Here is a 24,362-nt window from a genome sequence, read left to right as displayed (position 1 = left end):
CATCTTGCCCACCAAGATCAAGAGCTCATTTGGACCAGGTATATTGTCTATCCAAGTCCCTTGCTTCAGCCTCAGGCCCTGCTGCTTCATACTCTAAAGGCCTTCATGAAATCCTTGAGTCCCATTGGATGTGGGATCTCATGGCTTTTCATTACGCTGGGTTGCCAGGGTCTGCCATGAACGTCATGTTCCCAATCTAGCCTGTTATTCTTGTCTCTTGGCTTAAGATGTTGGGCCTTGCAAAAGGCTTCTGTGAGCAAATACTTGAGTAAAAAGAATTATCCCCTTTTCAAAAGGGTCTGAATATGGTTTTTCATGAGGCCTATTACAGGACTTTATACCTCATTATAATCTACCAGGGAGTTATTGTGTACCTTGTAATGGAGGCTAAATTCCTATTTTTTTGTCACCTGATTAGTATTTTTGAATTGGTTCTGATGCCAAAAGGAGCATATTCCCTTACTTTCTCTCCTTTTCAGTGGTAATATAAACATAATAAAAAGCAGTAGAAAGAGCATCCTCTTTCCAGAAACAAACAAAAACCAATTACAGTCAATCCTGGGGGAAGTCTTCAGGGGAGACAGCCAAGAAAAGCAGAGAGAAAGCAGAATGCCTTTGCCTTTGTCTGCCTCCCTGCTTAGCATTTAGGATCACATTTTCACAGGCGGGTTTGATTCTTTCATGCCCAGGTAGGAAGGAAGAATTTTTATCAACACATGATTGATGTGTTGAAATGTATGAAATTTAATCAGAGAGGGCTGCATTCCTTGTAGGGCTCTTTGTGATGTGTGCATTCTGGCAATAGGTCAAAAAAGGGGACAGCTCTAGGAAACCAACCAGTCACTAATGAACACAACTTGCTGTAGCTCCTATCTACCTTTCTTCCTGTCTACAGCCAACAGGAGCAGGCCTGGAAACCACAGGATGGCAAGCTGGTGAGAGGACCAGAGTACTTCATGTTGTGGGTGGTCTGAGGCCCCTGTCACCACTCTGGCACTGGGCCCTCAGCTCTCTTCTTTACCCTTCCTGCTCCTCTGCTGTGCATTACGGCAGAGTGTCTCTTAGCTCTCCTCTCCATATTATCTTTTGCAGGCTCTCTTGTGTCTTTTCACTGGTTTGCTTGCTTTGATTCTCAGTAATATCACCATACTGCTTGCTTTTCTCTTGGTTAACCTAATCACATATAAACTGAAATTCTTTTCCTAATTCTCAAGCTTTTGCCTAAATGGCGAATGGACATGGTGGGAACCTGCTCCCTCTTGGCAATGGGCGGATGGTATCTCCAGTGGAGGCTGTATAGGAGATCCTAACACCAGCTCCCCAGTGTCCACCAAGACACCTGGCTGAAGCCTGGTCAAATGCTTCCTCTCCATCACCCTCTTCCCAGGGCTTCCTGTTTTGCTAGCATTTGAGTTAACTTGGAGTGGTCCATTGGGCTTCCCCACTTTTTACCATCTATCGACCATTTCTCAACGTTGAATTCCCCTGTGGACAGTACTCTAAGAGGTTACTGTTTTCCTGAATGGATTTTACTGCCATTCTTCCCCTTGGTATATTTATCTTAGTCCTCATGAGACAGTTCCTCAAAGCTAAATGTTTTAGTCTTATGAAGTTGCTTTTTAGTAGTCATTCCATATCAAGCCCAATGCATGGGGCCCCCAAAGTGTAATTTCTGTGGGTCAAGATCAAGACTGATGCCTGTAACTTAGAAGGACTTACACTCACCTTAGTCAAACAGATCACACACTCTTCCAAAGTGGAAGCCAAGCTGTCTTAGAAGAAAAGGTCGGGTGAGATGGGAGTAAATGTACCTGCAGTGAAGACACTAGAGCAAGCTAGATCTGGATTCAACTCAGTTACTAGTTGAGTGAACCCAAGTATTTCTCTACATGTCTCTGGCCCCTATTTTCCCAGTTAAAAAAAAAGAATTAAAGAAAATAAAAGAATAGGTATGTGGAAGCTGGAAGTAGGAGGATCATAGTTCAAGTCCAGCCTAGTGAAAATGCAAAATCCTATCTCAATATAGAAGCAAGATGGAGTGGTTCATGTCTATAATCCCAGCTACTGAAGAGGCCGAGGTAGGAGGACCAAGTCTAAAGCTTGGACTTGAGTAAAAGTGAGACCTTATCAGAAAAAGAAAAGCAAAAAATGGAAAGAAAAAGGAAGGGCTCTCTGGTCTTGGCTCAAATAGTTGAATATTTGCCTAGCAAGCACAGGGCCCTGAGTACCAGAAAAAAAAATAGGACTGATAAAGCAAGTAGATGCACAAACTAAAACAAAAACAAACAAAAAAAACATGGCAGATGTGTAAAAGCCTGCTTCTCAGGCTGGTTTTCTTCCTTGAATTCTTACTAATCTCAGCATGCTTTGTCTTTCCTCCTGCCTACCCTAATCATTCATAAAATGTAATCCTTGCCACCATTCCTCCATAGTGAAGCTAAGGAGGAATTCTCAAAAGGAAATTCACTTGAAAGCCAAGAGAAGCCAGAGAAGAAAGAAAGAATTTGATCCCAAAGTGATGTAGTCCCTCTCATAGCATATGCATTCCTGCACAGGCCTTGCTGGTCAGAGGCTGTTGCCCGGGACAGCACCTGCCTGTCCAGATACTGTCTCAACACAGTTCTCAGAGTACAGGAACCAACCTAGCAGAATGTTATAGCTGTTTCAAAGGCCATCTCCTATTCCTTCAAAATCATGTTTGCTTGTTTCTTTGGCATGTGTCTGTTGGCGGTTTTATTTAAATAATGAGATGGTCCCCTCCTCAAAGTACCCCTTCCTGGTGTTGCTTCTAAACCTAAAGCCTCTGAGGAGGCTCCCAGGTTGCTGCCTTACAACAAATTAAGCAGTTTCAGCCTGGGGCTGGTCCTAGAATTACCTGGCCAAAAACAACCTTGTGCATGCTTTCTATACAACTTTAGAAATTGCACATCGAAGGCAAAATTCTGCTTGAAGCTTGATGCTTTCTCTGCTTTAGTAATACTTTTTTTTCAGCCTCCAAAGAACCCCAAAAGGAAGTGAACTTAAGCTGGGTACCACTGACTTGCATCTGTTCAAATATAGCCATTTCTGTAGGACCAAATAAGAGGATGTCATCTTCAAAGAATGTTTCATTGAGCCTACCAAAACCAAATGTGTATCTGCCATCCTTTGGTCAGCCAGCTTCTCAAAGACTATTGCAAGAAGTGGTGGTGCTGGGTTGGGATTCAGTGCTTTGAACTTACTAGGCAGGTGCTGTTCCACTTGAACTATAACCCAGCCCTGTGTATTTTTCACATAGGGTCTCACAGGGCTAGCCTGAGACTACAATCCTCCTTCCTGTAGGCCTCTCAGGCTGGCTTTAAACCATGGTCCTCCCAATCTCTACATCCAGAGTAGCTGGAATTACAAGTATGAGCCACTGCCCCCAGCCAAAAGACCAATACTTTATAGGAAAGAAAAAGTGTAATGTAATCTCACAAGCATCTACTTATTCTAGACTTCTTTTTTTCAAGGCAGGAAGATGAAGTGGGTTTTGATTACTATTTTCCAATGTAACCTGAAGCTTTTAGCGTTCAGATCCAAAACTGGCAGATTCCTAGGCATGCAAATCCACCTGTGTCTCCTAGAAACAGGATGCAGGAGAACTTGAAGCTCAGGCCTAGGGATGCTCAGTATGTTTTAGCTCATTTCCAGCCCCCTGCTAAATGATAGCCTGGCAATTTTGAACATTGTTGCAAATGGTTATTTCTATCTTCTTCAAGGCTTTGGTAGGAGAATAGGATCACCGTGTACTCGTATTTCCCATCAACATGTCTGCTGTTCTAGGACAAAGCTTGTCTTTATTAGCATTGCATTGGACCTGATAGACAAGTCTTAGTCTAAACTGGTTGTACAGTGGGTTGTTAAATGACAAGCAATGCTCAACAGTTGTGCTCTAGGCCTTTCAAGGGGGAAAAGGATCTATTGCAGGCCATTGTGATGATGGAAATGTTTTAAGTGAATAAGTTCAAAGAGATTTCAGCCATTCTGAACAAATCTGTTTCTCATTTATGCTGGTTTTGCATGTGTATGCATGTATGCATGTGTACACATGTATGGAGTTTGAGCTCAGGGCCTGACAGGCAGGTGCTCTACCACTGAGCCATGCCACCAGCCCTTTTTTGGCTCTTGTTATTTTCAAATTAATGTCTTCTTTCATGCTCAGGTGCCCATGCCTAGGCCACAATCGGCCTATTTTAGGCTTCTGTTGCGGCCGAGAGAACATACAAGTGTTGCCATGTCCACCTCTCCATTGAGAAGGGGTCTCACAAACTTTTCTACCCAGACTTACCTGGAAGTGCAATCTTCTAGTCTCCCAAGTGGCTAGGATTACAGACCTGAGCAACTGGTGCCCAGATACGCTGTTTTGTTTTGTTTTTCAATTTGAAAATGCTAAAAACAGAGTTACGGAGGTCAGGTAAAGAGTTATAGTTACATAAGTCAGGCAAAGATTACATTTCCTGTTGGGGAATGTCACCCTTTACCTCCTTCTCTCCCAGTTTTCCCCTCCCATCCTACCCACAAGTTGTATAGTTCATTTTCAACATAGTGTCCAGTGAGTACCATTGCTGCATTTGTTTGCCCCTGGCCCCTCCATTTGTATACCTCTCCTTATACTCCCAAAGACATATACATAAAGAAATAAGACAAAGACAGGCACTGGTGGATCATGCCTATAATCCTAGCTACTCAGGAGGCTGAGATCTGAGGATCACGGTTCAAAGCCAGCAGGAAAAGTTCATGAGACTCTTATCTCCAACAAAACCACTCAGAAAACTGGAAGTGGTGCTGTGGTTCAAGTGGTAGAGTGCTAGCCTTTAGCTGAAGAGCTGAGGGACAGCGCCCAGGCCCAGAGTTCAAGCCCCATGACCAACAAAAAAAAAAGAAAAAAGAAAAAAAAAGAAAGAAAGAAGATGAAAAGGAAACAGAAACAGCAAAAAAAGAAAAAAACCTCACTTCCATTTCCTGGAGTTCATTTTGATAAATATTATTTTGTGTGATCAGATGCACATACATAGGCATTATGCCTTTACATTCCTCTCCTAAGCATGTCCTCCTTTGGTCTCACTGTGTGTGAATGTCTAGAGATCTGTATAATTTATTATATCCCAGTATAGTTCAGATCTAGCTTCTGTATATGAAAGAACACATGCATCATTTGCCTTTCTGTGCTTGACTTACCTCACCTAACATGATTTGTTCTAGGTCCATCCCTGAAAATGATGTTATATTATTCTTTTTAATGGATGTGTAAAATTTCATTGTGTATAGGTAACACATTTTGGAACCCACTCATCTATTGTAGAGCGTCTGGGCTGTTCCCACAACTTGGCTATCGTGAATAGTGCAGCAGTGAACATGGATGTGCAAATGCCTTTATGGTATCCTGGCTCATGGCGTTTGGGGTAGATTCCCAGGAATGGTATGGCTGGGTGGTAGGGAAGATCTATGTCCAGACTGCTATTCAGAGTAGTTATATTAGCCTACATTCCCACCAACAATGTAATAGGGTTCTTTATTCCCCATATCCCTGCCAACATTTGTTGTTCAAATTCACCATGTGGGCCAGTCTAACTGGGGTGAGATGGAATCTCAGAGTTGTTTTGATTTTCATTTCTTTTATGACCAGGGATGATGAGTGTTCCCTCATGTGCTGCTTTGCCATTCTTACCTGTTCTTTTTAGTGATTGGTTTTTTAGCTTTGGGAGGGGTTAGTTTCTTGAGCTCCTTGTATATTTTGTACATTAGGCCTTTGTTTGATGTATAGCTGGTAAAGATCTTCTCCTAATCTGTTAACTGTCTTTCTAGTTTAGTAACAATGTCCTTTGCTGTGCAGAAACTTTTTAGCTTGATGTAATCCCATTTGTTCAGTCTCTCTCCTATTGCTGTGCCTCTAGGACTCTTCAAAAGTTTCTGCCTATTCCCATGAGTTCAAATGTTTCTCCCACTCCCTTTTGCAGAAGTTACAAACTTTAAGGTCTGACATTGAGGTCTTCGATCCATTTTGAACTGATATTAGTCCATGGTGACAAGTTGGGATCCACTTTTAGTTTTCTGCATGTGGATGTCCAGTTTTCCCAACACCAATTATTGAAGAGGCTATCTTTTTTTCCACTGTATATCTTTGGCTTCCTTATCATATATCAGATAACTGTAAGTATATGGTTTTATTTCCAGGTCTTCTGGTCTGTTCAATTGAACTTCAGGTCTATTTTTGGGCCATACAAGCTGTTTTTGTTATTACAGCTCTGTAGTAGTGCTTGAGTTCTGGTATTGTGAAACCACCCACATTACTTTTTTGCCTAGAATTGCTTTGGCTGTTTTAGGTCTTTGGTGAATTTTTGGGTTATTTTCTCTATCTTAGTAAAGAACTTCATTGGGATTTTGATGGGAATTTCTGTTTTTTCAAGTTGGGTATTCTCTTTCCACTTGAAATTTATTATTGATAAAAGGAAAGTATATGCATATACATGTGTTTTTGTGTTTAGGCAAGTAAAATGTTTAAAACTAATATTGACATTTATTATTTATTTATTTATTTATTTATTGGCCATGGGGATGTCCCTGAGCTTTTTCTGCTTAAGGCTAGCACTCTACCACTTTGAGCCACAGCACCACTTCCTGTTTTTGGTGGTTAATTGGAGATAAGTCTCATGCACTTTCCTGCCCAAGCTGGCTTTGGACCATGATCTTCAGATCTCAGCCTCCTGAGTGGCTAGGATTACAGGCATGAGCCACTGACACCCAGCTAATACTGACTTTTATTTCCCCCATAGGTTATGTATTTTTTAAAATTAGGATTAAAAAATTATCAATATATTTTCACTATAAATTACTTCTATTTTCAAAAAGTGGGGGGATATTGTAAAGCATAATAATCTCACTGTTCATTTTATGTCATGACTGTAATGGATTACCACAAGTTGAATGGTCTGAAAGAATATATGTTAATAACCTTCTCAGACTCTCATTTAGAAGTTTGGCAGACGTCTCTCTGTGTCAAAAAATCAAGGTGTTGGTAGCATTGTATTCCTTGGACATGCTCAAAGGAGAATCTATTTACTTGCTTATTCCATTGTCTGAAGGTTGCCTACATTCCTTGGCTCTTGGCCTCTTCCATCTTTTAAGCCTATGAGTTGACCAGTTTCTCCTCAGGATTCTTTCTATGGTTCACACTGTTCTGCCTCCATCTCCCATCTCTTAACACCCTTATGATTACATTGGGGCTATCTACGAAGGTCAAAATATCCCTATTTTATTCTTAACCATACTCACAGTGTCTATTTTCCTAACATTTACTTAACATTAATAGGTTCTAGGGTTAGGACATAAACATCTTTGGAGAGCCATTATAGTATGCATTTGGTAGGGGCTACTGTCTACTGAAGCCTTATAAGAACTAAACTACATCTTACCTTCAGAAGCTGCATAAGCAGCATTGTATTGACTAGGTTTCTTCCTCATTTGGAAATAGTATTAGTAGATATTTCAGAGAAAGGAAAGGGTCTGGGTAAGGCTAGGGGGCTCAATTGTGTAGCTAAGTAGCAAGAATTTTCCCTCAGACTCAGATTTATCACCTCCATCTGAAGAATATGGGTATTAATAAGAGCTCAGGGCTGATCTGACAACTATATACAACTTTGCAAAAGAAAGTACAGTGTCAGCTTCAGTGGTAGATACTTGAGTGCACAGAACCATAGAAACTACATTTGAAAATTAAAACTTTTCTTCTAGCTTGGCACTAGTGGCTCATGCCTGTAATGCTAGCTGCTCAGAAAGCTGAGATCTGATGATTGCAGTTTGAAGCCAGCCTGAGCAAGAAAGTTCATGAGACTCTTATCTCCAGTAAATTTGAAAAAGAAAGCTGGGAGTAGAGCAGTGACTCAAGTTATAGAGAGCTAGCCTTGAGCAAGGAAAGCTCAGGGTCGGCGCCCGGGCTCTGAGTTCAAGCCTTAGGATGAGCACGCATGCACGTGCGCATGCATGTACACGAGCACACACACACGCACACACACACACACACACACACACACACACACACACACACACACACACATACACTTCTAAAAGTACACATTTCAGAAAAAAATGAGATCATTCATTTCCATCCTAAGGTAATCTGTATCCTCATCATCTGAGATAGGTCATTTTAATCTGTTTGTGTTTATCTTGTTCTGCTTTTCCCACTGCTCTGATGTTTGCTGTGCTTTGAGTAGACATTTATTCCCTTCTCATTAAGCCTACAAACATCTAATCATTCCTATGTTTGTTTTTTCATTTTTAATAATTTATATTTAAATGCTGGCAAACTGAATAGTCTAATTTTGCCCTTTGAATGCATACACATTCAAGTTCTTTAAGCAGCTTTTCTCTCTTGTTTTTTTAATTCCATTTTGAGTTTTATAAAAATTGATATTTCTTATTATTCCCTCAACCCATAATTTTCTTTACTGAACTTTTTGTTTAATTTTCTTTTGCCTTAACATTTTATTTTTCAGACACCTCTCATTGAACCTCACGTTCCTCTTCGTCCAGCTAACACCATTACCAAGGTAATGGGATGTAGGTGGGTTGATGAGCCCTCCAAGCTCACTTCTTAAGTACCACTGGAGGTGGTCCAGATGTCATGGCATCACATCAAGACACCTCTGATCCATTTTCCAGGGCCATAAATATTCAGTGCATCTCAGTTCTCAGCATAAAACAGTGACATGTCACACAGGCGAACAATGTAAATATGTATGAGTGAGTTATATTTTTCTAGCCAGACTCAGATTAGAAAGTGATTTAAAGATTCATCACATTTTTTTTGCTTCTATTAACTCCTTTTACTTCTTCTCCTTTTCTTCTACCTGAAAATCCAGGTCCCTTCAGAGAAGATCCTCAGGGCTGGAAAAATCTTACGAAATGCCATTCTCTCTCGAGCACCTCACATGATAAGAGACAGAAAATACCACCTAAAGACATACAGGTATGTGTGCTAAAGCTAATGGCTGTGTAAGCAAATATGCTTACACCTACTTTGTAGTGCGTCCAGGTTCTGAGTCTGATCTTGTATGTGTGTGTGTGCGCGCGCGTGTGTGTGTGTGTGCACGCACACACACGCATGCATGCATATGTGTGCACACCCACGTAGTGAAGCTTGGACTCAGGCCCTGTCTTCTTGCTTAGCCTTTTCACTTAGTGCTGGTGTTCTACCACTTGAGCCAACCTCTTCTTCCTGCTTTTTTGGAGGTTAATTGGAGATGAACACAGCCCAGAGTTTCTGTACTGGTTTTGAATCATGATCCTCAGATCTCTGCCTCATATGTAGCTATGATTTTAGTCTGAGCCACTAGCACCTGACTGATCTTTTCTTTTGGGGGGGGGGTTCAGTCGTGGGGCCTGAACTCTGGGCCTGGGCGCTGTCCCTCAGCTCTTCAGTTCAAGGCTAGCGCTCTACCACTTGAGCCACAGCGCCACTTCCAGCTTTTTTCTTTTTGCTTATGTGGTGCTGAGGAATCGAACCCAGGGCCTTATGCATGCAAGGCAAGTGCTCTACCACTGAGCCAATTTCCCAGCCCCCACCTGACTGATCTTGTCTGTTTGATCCTTGTTAAGCTCTTGAGTATATTCTTAATTTTTTAAGCAGTCAGTCTGGACTAATTTACTTAGACATTGGTTTAATTGTGATGAACAATGAGGAGAAAGATTCTGCATTTCTTTTTGCTGGTGCTTTTAGGAAAGTCTTTATATCCAGCTAGCATTTACTGAGCATTTATTTATGCTTGAACACTTGCCACAAGCCCTTTCCATAGTTCTCTCCCATATCATCAGCACAGGCCCGTGAGACTGGCAGATACTGATTCTTACATGACAGAAGAGGGTTAAGCTCAAACCAATTCTAATATTTCTTGTCCAACTCACAAATGTAGGGTCTCTCTTCCTGTGAGTATTACTAAGCATAAAATTAGGGAGTTTGGGTGTTTCTAGGTGGGTACAATATAATCATAAGGGTGTTAAAAGGTGGGAGAGAGGGTAGAAATACAACTGTGGTTCAAATGATAAAGTGCTCTCCTTGAGCAGAAAAGCTTAGGGATAGTGCCTAGAGTTCATGCCCCAGGACCAGCATGCATGCACATGCACACACACACACACACACACACACACACACACACACACACACACACACACGCATGCACATGCACACGTACACACACACAGAAGAGCAAAGCAAAGCAAGAAGGAAAACTGAGACTCTGGCTAATTGAACCTTGTGAAATGACTGAACAATGGTGAGCAAAAATTTGGGCCTAATCCTTACTTTTGATTTTTATCAGTTCAATGAATATTAAGACCAAGAATGGTCAAAACACCACACACAGCCTTCACTCTCTCTTTCTGAGCCCATGATTCAGACCCAGATCTCTATCATCATCTCTATCATCTCTATCTCTATCATTTAGTGATCATTAACCTTACCATGAGTGAGAACCCATTTGATTCACATAAACAAAATAAGAACAGTGAAGAGCTACAATAAAAATGAAAGTTACCATGGCTGTGTATCTTTCTAGGGAGAACCAGCTATGATGAAACCTATAAAAGAATCCCTACTTCATCACTCTGTAGCAGATCTGTGTCTGTACCTCAGCATCTAGGCTCTGTCAGGGACAGAGATGGGGAGGTATCCCAAATCCTTCCTGCGTGGATCACTGTTTCTACATGCCATGCAAGTGAAATTCTTTTCTGCTTGTATTGATTGTCATAAATCACAAGGTCACAGTTTGTGACATTCAGGCTAGCCTCTTTTTTATAGACTTATAAAAATAAGATGGAATTGGAGAAACACCAGATCTTGAATAACAACACATTTCTCTTAGGAGACACACTTTATTTAGGACAGAATGGTCCTCTGTACCTTTTAGGTTCATACTATCCAATATGTTTTTATGGTTCCAATTGTAAATCTTATTTTCCAGCCTGCAAGTTGATTCTTTGTGGAATTTGTGGCTGCTACAGTTGTAATTTTGTTTTTTTCTATTTATTATTATTTTTAATATATTTTTTTATTGTAAAGATACTGTAGAGGGGTTACAGTTACATGAGCAAGGTAACGAGTCCATTTCCCTCCTTTGTTTTTGTATTTCCTCTACCATCCCTTCCCCCGATCCCCATTTAAAGTTGTGAAGTTTGTTTTCCACATAGTGTCTTGTACATCTCGTTGTTACAATGGTCATCCTGTATCCTTATTTCAGCATTTTGTTATTTCCCTTCCCAAATCAGAAAAATGTATATATAAGATGCAGGACACCGGAATCAAATACAGTGACAACAGGGGGAAGATCATACAAAGAAACAACAAAAACATCACATAGTACATTATAAGTACATTAACAAGAACAGCAAGAAAGATAAAAATTCTTGTGTCCCTATCTTGGGGTTCATTTCACTTAGCATTTATTTTTTATTTATATTTTTTGTGTTGGTCCTGAGGCTTGATCTCAGGGCCTAGATGCTGTCTCCAGAGGTTTTTTGTTCAAGACTAGCATTCTCCCACTTGAGCTGTTTCTGGCTTTTGGTGATGAGAAGAGGCTCACAGACTTTCTTGTCCAGGCTGGCTTTGAAACCAAATCCTCAGATCTCAGCCTCCTGAGTAGTTAGTATTACCAGTGTGAACCACTGGTGCCAGGATCGGTTACAATTTTAAAGAAAGCTTTAAAAATGTTACATGTCACATGTCTTTAGATTAACCTCTTTAACATATTAAGTGGATATAAAAAATCTGGCTAATGAACCTTTTCCTTTAAAAGATTTTTTTTCTTTAATTTAAGATGTGATTATGTTTTCCGAAGGACTGACTTATGTTAGAGAAATTCATTAAATCTGTCATGTTTGGTGACACAAAATGGAAACTGGAAGTCAGAAACCACAATCTCTTCCTTAAATCCCTGAAATGTAGGTGTTATGTCTGTTCCACACCCTATGACATAAATTAATGATCTGTTGGTAATGATGGATGGGGGTGGAAGAATCCACTGGAGTTTGAGTTCCTTGTCCCAGACCTTTATTTCCCAGCTCCACCCTCTCCATCTAGGTCCTCAGCTCATGATATCTACAGTGGTAGGGGGCCAAAGCCTATCCCGATCACTATGCTGGATGTTTGCTGTCAGATCTAAAGTGAGAATACTCAGCAATTCCACCAGCTACATGAAACCCATGGATAACTGTCTAGTTATAAGAGAAATGCTTTCCATCACTGAGCCTTTTGGTTTGGAATGAATAAGAAGGTGCTTCTTTGACCCTTAAATCTCTAAAATATGGGCATTGTCCTGAAGAAGGGAAGTCCTGAAAGTATACAGCCTTCTTGGTGATCCTGGGTCAGGACTGGTGCCAATCAAGAGCTGGTGGATTTGAGAGATCATAGAATATTCGAAACGGAGAAACCTCAGAGGCCATCTTTTGCTCCTCCTGTCTTGTACAGATGAGAACTAGAGAGTTTGCCAAAGTCACATCACTATTAAGTAACAAACAAACTCTGTGCTGTATTTCTTTCTTTTCTCCTAGTTTAAGATTGTTCCTAAAGTAGTTTGGCACAAGGAATCTTCTTCTCTTCACACTAGAGAGGAGCTTTCTGGGCATGACCTGGTCTCAGCTCATACCCAAAGGTGGTGCCACCCTTAGCACGGGAGGGGAGGCCACCAGTGACTCATTTCCAGCTGCAGGCAGCCAGCTGCTCTGTGTCCCTGCCCTGTTCCACTGTCCCTTGAGATCCTTCTCTAGAATTTGAGATTCCACTTCTCCCTTTGTATCTATGCCATAAACACACCATCCTGGTCTCTCATCCCACTGAAGATTTCAATATTTCCTGTATGTGAATATATAATTATGTGTTTCCTAACGAATGCATGAGGTTTGTCCATTCAGAGCAACTCACCACCAAGGGGCAGCGTGGATTTATGTATGAGCCTACAGAAAAGCCAGAAGGCATCTTGTGCTCTTAGATGACAAGCTAGTAGAAGTACCAGTGCTTGTAACACAGAAGATTTTTCCCCCAGAGAGATCTGCATTACTAATTGCTATTTTCTCCCAACACCCCTCCAAGAAAGATCAGTAGTATTACTAGAAAACATAAAGTGCCATATAATTTTACACTTACACATCCTTTCATGGAGCACTTCTGAGTGCCTGACAGAGGTTCACTTGTTCCACACAAGGCTTAGGTGAAAGAAGATGGTATTTTGTTTTGCCTTTATCTTACTCTGAGATTGTCTGGGAACAGCTCATTATGATAGTGTTTTGTTTGCCTGGGAATGCTCCCCTGATCCCTTCAGTGGCCTGCATCCTTATATATTACTATAACTCTGTTTATACACCTATTAGAAATATGTCAGGATATTAGGATGTTGTGTAAGAATAAGGACACCAACTCAAAAGGAACTTGGCAAGTTAAAGTTCACTTCTGCAGAAGGGCAAACTACTGACAGGAGGCCAAAAAAAGCAAGTGCTCTAGGCAGGTGGTCCATCCAGGTTTTATCCTGACATATAACTGCTTTTTGTTCTGATTGGTCAGAACTCAGGTTCACAATGTTGCATGATTGGCTAGTTTGAAAGGGGTTAAACATTTAGCCAAACAAATCAACCAAAACCAGGAGGCCTGGCTCAAGTAGGAATTTGTCAGAAAAATAAATCTTACTCAGCTTGTGCTCTACCATTTGTGCCATGCCACCAGCTCCTAAAAAAACTAAATCTTATAACAGGCTGTGGCTTAACTAAAATGGCTTCTTATAAGATGGCAGCTACCCTTAAAATGGCGGTGCTTATGTCAAGCAACCAGTTTGACAGAAAAGATGATAACTTCTACCCATACTTGGTTTGAACATTTTGTCTTGAGCTGATAGTTTTCTTAGTCTGTATCCCAGTTAAGACCCTGAGGCTACATATTGAGGTGCTTTGTATGCTATAAGACCTACTATGGTAGAAGACCCACTCTGTGCTTTGGGAGGTTTTCCACTTCATCTCTCTGCATAAGGTTGTTTCCTCATCCTTTGTGTCCCCTCTCCTTTTAGACAATGCTGTGTGGGAACTGAGCTGGTGGACTGGATCATGCAGCAGACTTCATGTGTTCACTCCCGAACTCAGGCTGTTGGCATGTGGCAAGTCCTATTAGAAGATGGTGTCCTCAATCATGGTAAGATAAGCCACAAGGCCTAGAAACCCTGTGAGAAATGCTAAGTGCATTTCCCTGGGTAAACTGCTGCTGAGCTCCCAAATGGGCAAGAACGAATTACGGTCTCCTTAGGGACCTCTGAGCTAGTATCTTCATTTAGCAGTACAAATGCACGGAGAGCATGCTATTGATTGCTGTGTTCCACTATTGTACCTTCCTAACTTCCGAGAATGAAGGGAAGGAAAATGAAATTGCAACCCGAGTGCATCAGTTCCAATTATGTTTATTAGTTTGCATTCATGGTTCATTGATAGTATGATTATACTCAGAGCATGGCATAGCAATCCTGATGCAGGGACAGAATGAAGAGCAATGAAATGTGTGGCTGGGCTGATGACATGAAAATAAGTAATGAATTCAGAAGCTGCCTTTTTACTGTGCTGCTGTCTGGGAGAGTCAATTTGTATACCCAAAGGATGACCATATTTAAAATCAGGAATCTGCTCTGCAATTGCTGGCCCTGCTAACTGCAGCAGCTCTCCTTGAATGGATGAGTAGCTATTCAGGACTGGGGTACAATGGGAGTTGAACTGCTTGTGCCATTTGTTTAAGACCATTTCTCCACACAGACAAAACAGTCAAATCATCCATTTCATTTGCCAACACCTGGGAACCTAATATCAGTTTTTTTTTAAACCAGTGCTTTTCCTACTTCACTGAATGTGCATACCAATCACTTGGGACTCTTATTAAAATACAGGTTCTGGTTTAGAAAGTCTGAGATGGATCCCAAGCAGCTGCTTTTGCAGCAAGCCAATGATGCCGCTGTTCCTGTGGCAAGGGTCACTTTGAGCAGCAAGGGGATCCCACTTCTTTTTATCTTGAGACTATTGATGCTTTATCCTGAAAAGGCCTGAACCCAGTCCATGGTGGGGTTTTTGTTTGCTTGTGTTCATTTTGTGCTAGTACTGAGCCAGTACTGAGGTTTGAACTCAGAGCCTAGGTGCTGTCCCTTAGCATTTTTTGCTCATATTCTACCATTTTTGCTGATATTCTACCATTTGAACCATACCTTTACTTTGGACTTTTGATGGTCCATTGGAGCTGAGAGTCTCAGAGTTTCCTGTTCAGGCTAGCTTCAAACCTTGATCCTCAGATCTCAGCCTCCTGAATAGCTAGGATTACAGGTGTGAGCCAGCATACATTCTGTTTGTCCTGCATGGATCTACATATTGTGATTCACAGAAACAAGAGGAGGGCTAGGATGTAGTTCAATGGTAGAGTGTTTGCCTTGCTTGAATAAAGCCGTGTGTTTGATCCCCAGCATTGAAAAATAAGAAGAAGGAAAAAATATTTAAATAATAAAAACTTAGAAATTAGAACTGAGAGAAAATTACCACAACACACATATAGATGTCTATGATCTAGATGCTTGGTCTGACCAGCTTTATTCAAACAATCCATTGACTGAGTTTTTCCTTCAAGATTTTTGTTTTAATTTCTCAAAGTGCAGACAGAAATATTTATTATTAAATGGCATATATTGAAAGAGAAACATAAATTTTGGCTCTGACTGAGGAGCTTTTCTTATAAGGCTATATTTTCAAAGCCCAGTCTGCATCATGACTTGGCACTTGGTTATTTTCCTGTTTGGAACACAGGCCCTGAAACCTAGGGCATGTCATCAAGGCAATTTTCATGGGTCGAAGTGCTCATCACAAAAGCTGGCAGCTCTCAGGGCGGTAGGGAGACAGGGTGGGTGGGCAGGGCTGTGGCTCATGTGGCTGAAGCCAGGAGGATGTGGCTTCCAGCTGTTCTGCCCTGTTGAGGCCAGTATGAAGGGTGCAGTCCCTGCTTGACAGTCACTTGGCTTTCCAGGCCTGTGTCATCCATTTGCTTCTGGTAGAGGGAGCTGAGGGCCAGAGCTCTGGGCCCCGACTGACACTTGCCTGCATGTTTCCCTTAGTGGACCAGGAGCACCATTTCCAAGACAAATATTTGTTTTATCGATTTCTGGATGACGAGCACGAGGATGCCCCTTTGCCCACTGAGGAGGAGAAGAAGGAGTGTGAGGAGGAGCTGCAGGACACCATGCTGCTACTTTCACAGATGGGGCCCGACGCCCACATGAGGATGATCCTGCGCAAACCGTGAGTGAGGGCTCGGGGCTCACCCTGGCAACAGCTAGCGTGGGGCATGGCTGGTGGTGAAATCCTGGCCCTTGGCTGGGGTGAGAGACTCTGAAGGGGTGACACAACAGTGTTTGTCTTTTTCTTTTGGAGCAGTAATGACTCAAGCCAGTTATAGCAGCTGGCTTGGGGTATAAAAACTGAGCCCTCTTTTTTTTTTTTTTTTAATGACAGTGCCAATGTTTGAACTCAAGGCCCAACTCTTGTTTGGATGGTATTCTACCACTTAAGCTAGACCTCCAGCCTTTTTTGCTTGTTATTTTGGAGATGAGTCTTGCAGACTTTTCCACCTGGGCTGGCTTTGAACCACAGTTCTCTGGATCTCAGCCTCCTGGGTAGCTAGGATTACAAGCATGAGCTACTGCTTTTGAGCTCTCAGATTAAATGACCTTTGATCAATGACAAATAGAAACTGGTCTGTTTCTTCTCTAGACTGCAGTAGCTCTTTTCTTCTTAATGCCAGAGGTCAGAGGTCATGAGAACCATAGTCCCTGTATCTGGGATTGCATTTATTTATCCAACTAGCACATTCTTCACCCCATTGTATACTTTCTTTTTCACTGGAAGAACTAGAGTTTGAACTCCAGGCCTTATACTTACTCAGCAAACACTGTATAGTCTGAGCCATACCTCCAACCCTTTCTTTTTGCTTTATTTAATTTTGGGGGGTCTCATGCTCTTTGCCTAGACCACATTGGGCTTCAGACTGCAATCCTACCTGCCTCTTCTACCAGAACTGGGATTACAGGTGTAAATCATCATATCTGGCCTTGCCCCACCCTATCTTATGAGAATACACTGTCCCCTTAACCCTTTTAAGGCCTTCATTTAGCTAGGGAAGCAGCTTGCTTGCAGTAGCCACCCACTAGCTCAAGTTAAGAATTAATCATTGGATTAATTCTTACAAAACATCCTGAGCCCCTGTTAGATGCCAGCAGTCTACTAAATGCTATGTGACATCCATGTATTGCACATGAGCTACAGTAATGGTCCTCAGAAACCCACTGCAATAAGGGATGGTTTGGCACTTGTTTTCATAACCACATACAGGCTTATGTTTTTCTGCTGGAAATGAAATCACCCTCCACCCTGAAATCAGTGCTAGCCAGCTGTGGATGTCAACTCTGAGTCACTGGCTTGGGCAGCCCTTGTATGTTATCAGCTCTGGACGAGAGCATGAAACTTTACATGTCTGCTGGGCACCTCCCAAGAGAGTTGTCCCTCGGACTGACTGTCCCACATCTCCCCTAAACACAGCTCACAATAGACTCTCCAGGCACAGCTTTATGTCCGGTCCCCAGGATTCTATCCCTTTCACTTGCCCATCCTCAGTGCAACAGAGGCTTTTCAGCACATTCCATTTTGTCACACCATGTCCCCTTTGTCAAAACTTTCTTTTGGGTCTTAATCTCCCTCACAGTGTGTTTCAAAGGCCTTCCCTCAGCCCATTTGGTACCATCATCCTTCACTCTAGAACCATGGCTTTTAGCGCTTTAGGCCTCAAAACCCTTTCTTCAAACAAAAAATTTAACAGAAATATCTAAGGTATCAAACAGAAAAGCCAGAGCCTCACTGACCGAAGCAGGAGTAGGGTCCATGAGACCTGCCCAGCCAATTTATGCTCTCTTAACCTGCAGGATTGCAGGGATGGGTGGCCCAGGGCACACAAGGAATCCCTAAGCTTGAGGTACTCAAGTGAATAATGCCATTGTAGACCACGTTTTTTTTCCCCAGAGCCTGCCTCCCCTCTGGTACATTGACTATCATTTGGGGTCCATCCCCTTGTTGTCATCTCCATTCAAGCCACCATCATACAGTCATTCCAAATTAGGGATGAGGCAGCCCCCCAAGGGATACTTGGAAATGTGTGGACATGTTTCACCTGTCAGAATCCATGAGTGACACACTGCTGGCATTCATTGAGTAGAGATTAGGAGCAAGGATGCTATAGACATGGCAAAGCCCAGAAGTCCCTAAAGTAAAGAGCCATACCTGACATGACAGATAACACCTGGCCCATCACAGTGCTTCTTGTTCCCAGGGTGTCTTGGGCTCCTGCTCAAATACTTCTTGTTCCCATAATGCCCTGGGTACTCATGAAACTAATGAAATAAAACAGGTGGCACATGCATAAGCCATGGAGCATTCAGCTCAAAGCTCAAAGGATGGATATATAGGAGGAAATATGGGAGGAGACCTGAGTCATAAAACTCAACATCCAAGAGGACTCTTTTGGATTTTTCTTTGAGACTCCTCTCTAGAGAGCCTTGTTACTTTCTTTTCTTGCTTGTCTTTCATTTTTCAAATACACTTACTTTGTTCACTTCAAATTTAAAATAAAAAAAAGAGGCAGGCATCATGCCTATACTCGTAGGTTCATGCCTATAATCGTAGCTACTCAGGAAGCCGAGATCTGAGGATAGCTGTTCAAAGCCAGCCTGAGCAGGAAAGGCCATGAGACTCTTTATCTCTAGTGAAGCAAGAGAAAAGCCACAGTGGAGGTGTGCTTCAAGTGGTAGAGTGCTTGCCTTGAGCACAAAAGCTCAGGGACAATGCCCAGGTCCTGAGTTCAAGCCCCAGACTGGCACCGAAAGAAAAAAAAAGCCACCCTTAAAACAATACTCTTGTTGAGAAACATTGCTATAAACTGTAAGCTTCCTGAAGGCCAAGGCAGATTTCATTTTACTTCATCCCCTGATCACCCAACAATTGCTGATCATCTGCTTTGTTCTCCATACTGTGGTAGGAGCTAAGGTATTAAAGTGGGTAGAGGACCAGAAGGTTTCTCCTCCCTCCTGTTGCTCTGTGCACACAGGAGATGGAGTTGAGACTTGCAAGCAGTCATTTAATCATAGCTGGATTACCACCTGCAAAGAAAACTATAGTGCATGTTAACACAGCTTGCTGTGGAGAGGAGTTAACATGCTGTGAAATGGCAAGGCCAGATTCCTGGCTCTGCATAGCAAGGAAGCCATCGATAAACATTTGCTGAGTGAGTCCATGGCCCCGGCTAATGGTCCCTCAGCCTTTAGTTGCTGGGGCAGGTGGGATGAAAAGTGCCATTCTATTCACTAATGTTTTTGGACATCTACCAAGTTGATTAAAAACAACAACAACAACAAGTGGGCAACAGTAGCTCAAGAATGTAATCCTAGCTACTTAGGAGGCTAAGACCTGAAACCAACACTGGGTAGGAAAGTCTGGGAGACCCTTACCTCCATCCAGTTATACACCAGAAAAGCCAGAAGTGGAGCTTTGGCTCAAGTGGAAAGTGCCAGTCTTGAGCGAAAAAGCTGCGACAGTATTCAGGCCCAAGTTCAAGCACAAAAATCAAAAGTGATTTTTGATCATCGAAGAGTTTGTAATCCAATGGAAGAGGCATTTCCAAGTTAGCTACAGATGGAACAAGCAACTATTGAGTGCTTGCTGGGTACTATAAACATTCTTGCTTACCATCGCAGGCTTCAGAGCTGGGTTTCACAAGTCAACCTTAAATATGAGAGCTTTGGAGCTGGGGTATGATAGCTCAGTGGTGGAGTGATTACTGATGTGGGTCGGCTGTGTGTTCAACCCCAGCACTGAAAAGAAAACAGGATATGGGGGTAGGGGACTCTTCTGTCTTTTCCTTTTTTTCTTTCTTTTTTTGCTCTATACAGCATTGAATTATATGAAACATGACAGCCCAAAGAGTCTTTTAAAGGAAAAAATATTAAATTGCCATGCTTAATTCTTTCAGTCTATCACTGGCTGATAAAGTACAGGTTTCACTGGTATTTCAAGGTCCATCATTAGGGAATTTTCTCTCATCTTCCCAGTTATTTTTAATTTGGCAAACCCTAGACTTAGGCTACAAGTCTTTTGGCACTTTGGGACAGACATTCAGATTGTACACATACCCTTTTTGGATCTTCTAATGTCTGCTGTTACAGCCACTACTTTATATTGTTTAACTGGGAAAGAAAATAAGATTAGATATTCCAGAATTACTAATATCACTGTTGTCCTTAATGAGATCCAGTGAGCACTTTGCTCTTAGAAATCAAGGGCCTGCTCCTAGGTCATAGAAATGTTGACTGTCCTTACTATCCAGCCTGCCAAGTCACTCAGAAATAATGGAGGCAAAAGATGCACTGGCTTTGTGTCCACCAGGGCAAGGCCCCTCAGTTTGAACTCAGCACAGCTGCGTTCTATAATAGTTACCACTGCCAGACAGGTTGCAGAACTCTGATAATTACTGGGAAAGAAATAACACAATATTCTTTGATGAGAAGATTACTTTGAGAATTTGATTGTATAATGAAGATGTTGCTTTGAAAGGTACTTCCTATTGTTCTGAATCTGAGACTAGCTAGCCAAAAAAAAAAAATAGTGTCACTTGTTTTGACAGGCTACTTAGAAAAATTCTCTGTTTATTACATTAACTGCAGCATTTTAACTGTCAAACTATGAAAGAATGTTCTCCAGTTTAAAAAACAGAATAGAGCTTCAGGGGAATTTTTTGGCACAGTTTTGTTGCTATTGGTATTGAAAAAAAAAACATACATTCTGAATGTGAAATTAGCTTTTCATGTAGTGGCAGTCAGAGTGACTCACAATGCCCATCCTGGTTTTGCAGGTGCAGACCTGATGGCATTTGGGGCAAATGCCACAGGAACCAGTGACAGTTTGACGGTGCTGTTATTACAGCTCGGAGACAGGGCCATCAGACACAAAAATGAGCTCTGGGAGCTTATTGTTTTGATTTTGCTTTGTTTATAAGGCTAAAACAAGAGGTTACACTACAGCAAATAGATACAATAGAGACCCTTACCAGCAGAAATAATGCAACACTAAGTAGTTACTCTGCATAGGACCATGAGCAAAAAAGTATAGAGTGGGCTGGGAAGGTGGCTCAGTGGTAGAGCGCTTGCCTTGCAAGCCTGAGGCCCTGGGTTCGATTCCTCAGCACCATATAAGCAAAAAGAAAAAAACCGGAAGTGGCGCTGTGGCTCAAGTGGTGAGCGCTAGCCTTGAGCTGAAGAGCTGAGGGACAGCGCCCAGGCCCAGAGTTCAGGCCCCACGACTGGACCCAAAAAAAAAAAAAAAAAAAGTATAGAGTGACCAGATAAGTAAGATAGTATGAACTTGAGGTTAGCTGGATGCTGAGAGAGTTCAAGGAGTCAGGATGCTCTTACCACACAAGCCTTCCTGAGTAAAGTAAGAAAAATGATCTCAGTGGTCTGAGAGACTTCCCTGGGTGGGAGGAGATGAAGCAGATGGTATGTCCCAAGTCTAATTCTACATCTGCAGTTCCAGCGTGCCCTAGTTTAGAAGCCAGAGTGTTCAGAAAGAAAGAAGCTCATTGAGCCTGAGAAGAGGAAAAGAAATAGCACAAGAAAATTACGCTATTATACCCTAAGAGAATTATTGGCAAGGTCTGGAGTCTTCCACATGGCTCTGAAACTGAGAAACTGGAGTCCACCCACTTCATGTGCTCAAATAATATTTTCCTAACATGTGCTTTGGGGCATAAGGTTGGAAGAAAATAAAATAAATCAAGTAACATGAGCAGACACCATGGGGAGAATAAAGGGTTGTTTGTCCATCTATAGCCATTGGTGGCCCTACCAGACAGTCCTGCAGTAGCAAGGTAGGACATCTGCCCCCCACCCCCACCCCCAGGTTTCACATGGCTTGCTCTTCTGCTCTTTGGGGCACTTAAGAGATTTGCTTTTTCTTGCAATTAGCAGAACTTGTTTCAAGAAGATCTTTATTTGTCCCCATTGTTTTTGAGGATGTGAAGGTTGAAATCCTGATCATTATCTGCAGGTTGGAGGGTTGGTTTTCCCCAGGGAATTTCAGGATCTGCAGGCCTAAAATCATTGGTACTAAGGATGTTGATTTCTGGAGCCCAGAGCCTATTCACAGCTAAGCAGTCCATTCTAGCAGGTCGGGGGGGGGGGGGGGAGGGGGGGGAAGAGAGCCTGAGAAAGAACCTAAGGTCAGAAAGAAAGAACCACATCAGGAGTCCTTTTCTTCCCTGAATGTTTTTACTGCAGAGACTGCCGTGCCCTCGCTGAAAGCTTGTAGAAATTTCTTGAATAAGTGGTCCCATTAAGTAAATTGTTTCTTGCATTTGGATTTGTGATTTCCCGGTAAATTGGTTTACCCTGTTTATCTCATGCCTGCATACCTACAAATGCAACCAGTAGACTGCTACCATTATGAATCAGACTTAGGGAAGGATACATATAGCTTTCTACTTACCGGTTAGGGTTCATTATAAGATTACCTCAAGTTTTTGATGACTTTTATGGGCATGTATGTGTGCTGGCCCTGGTGCTTGAACTCAGAGCCTGGGCACTGTCCCTGAGCTGCTTTTGCTCAAGGCTAGCCCTCTCCGCTCAAGCCACAGCTCTAGTTCTCACATTTTTGGTAATTTATTGGAGATAAATCTCATGAACTTTTTTTCTCGTTTGTTGTTTTTCTTTTCTTTGTGTTTTGTTTGTTTGTTCATCTTTCTTTGGGAGTGTAAAGGGAGGCACAGGAATGGAAAGACAAGGGGTAAACAAATGCATCAGTGGTATTCACTGGACACTATGTTGATAACTATACAACTTGTGGGAGGAATGGGAGGTAAAAACTGGGAGAGAGGAGAGAAGGGGTGACATTTTCCAAACAGAAATGTACTCTTTGCCTGACTCATGTAACTGTAACCATTGTGTTTTTTACTTAAAGAAGAGAAAAGAAAAGCCAGACATGGGTAGCTCATGCCCATAATCCTAACTACTCAAGAGTCTGAGATCAGAGGATCATGGTCAGAGGCCGCCTGGGCAGAAAAGTCCCCATGAGACTCTTATCTCCAATTAATCACTTAAAAACTGGTGGTGGAGCTATGGCTCAAAGCTCAGAGACAGTGCCCAAGCCTTGACTTCAAGCCCCACCTCCCACCAAAAAAAGAAATCTCATGAACTTTTCAGCCCGAGCTGGCTTTGAACCTTGATCTTCAGGTCTCAGTCTCCTGAAGATTAGAAGCATGTGCCACTGGCACCCACTTCTTATTTTAAAAGAAAATTTGACTTTAAAAGTTCAAATTTACTTCCCATTTGAAACTCCTAGAAGGAGTTACAGAAGAATAAATAATACTTCCAGTCACATTTCCCAAAGATATAATTACTATTAATATTTTGATGCCTAGTCTTATGGTAATTTTTCAGTTCTTAGCTTTTATACTTAATAGCATGCCACTCTCCATGGCTTGAAGCCAGCTTGGATAGAAACCTTTGAGCATCTATCTCCAGAAAATAACCAGAAATATGCTAGGCTGGAGGCATGACTGAAGTATTAAAGTATCAGCTGAGTAAGCATTAGGTCCTGATATCAAACCCCACCCCAACCGCCACAAAGTAACATTCTCTCTTAAATATTCTTGTTAGACAAGAACCCTACCACTTGAGCCACACCCCAAGTCTATCTCTTAAATATTCTTTAATGCTCAGACTTTTTAAAAAGAAAGATGCATTTATTCCATGATCAGTGCAGATGCTTATTCACTATATCAAAAAACATGCAGAATTTCTTGTCTTTTGAATACTCCTTAATGCACTCATTTTGCAACGGCTGGATGTTTAAGTTGACTCTCAAACCCTTTCTTAGAAGAACAACAAAGCATATTATCTTAGAGCTTTTTTTCCCAGAACAAAGAACTCTTAAACTGGCAGGAGCACTGGGTGGGAGTGGTACCAGAAAGATGCGAGGAAAGTTCCCGCGGAGAATGATGAACTGACTCACACTGAGGGCAGTCCAGACCAGGAGTATTAGCAGATGAGGCTGCAGTGTTAGGTCACAGGCAGATTAAGGGAAATCTGCCATGCCCTGTGTGCCTTAGCTGGCATTTATAGTCATTTAGGGCACCTTTAAGTTTTAAAGAAAAATGTGACATAATCGTGTTTGTAATAGGTCAGTTTCACAGCTAACCATGGAGACTGGATTAGAGGGGCCAAGACTAAAGACCAACAGATACTTTA

At 42.0% G+C, this 24,362-nt stretch overlaps 1 protein-coding gene across 3 annotated transcripts in view; it reads left to right on the top strand.

Moving 5' to 3' along the window:
- The window catches only part of Rapgef4 (Rap guanine nucleotide exchange factor 4), a 306,154-nt gene that overhangs the window by 203,380 nt on the left and 78,412 nt on the right, over positions 1-24,362 (top strand). For 2 of the 3 annotated variants that reach the window (XM_070020789.1, XM_070020805.1), the window contains 4 exons: positions 8,517-8,570; positions 8,883-8,989; positions 14,067-14,188; positions 16,134-16,317. In XM_070020789.1, the coding sequence (XP_069876890.1) occupies positions 8,517-8,570; positions 8,883-8,989; positions 14,067-14,188; positions 16,134-16,317 (467 nt within the window). The remainder of the gene's footprint in view (positions 1-8,516; positions 8,571-8,882; positions 8,990-14,066; positions 14,189-16,133; positions 16,318-24,362) is intronic. The other variant, XM_070020798.1, reaches the window with a different exon arrangement.

The sequence above is a fragment of the Dipodomys merriami genome, unplaced genomic scaffold (assembly GCF_024711535.1).
Source record: "Dipodomys merriami isolate MVZ:Mamm:240054 unplaced genomic scaffold, mDipMer1.0.p SCAF_1, whole genome shotgun sequence".
In the NCBI taxonomy this organism is placed as follows: domain Eukaryota; kingdom Metazoa; phylum Chordata; class Mammalia; order Rodentia; family Heteromyidae; genus Dipodomys; species Dipodomys merriami.
This window is presented reverse-complemented; position numbering and strand designations above follow the sequence as displayed.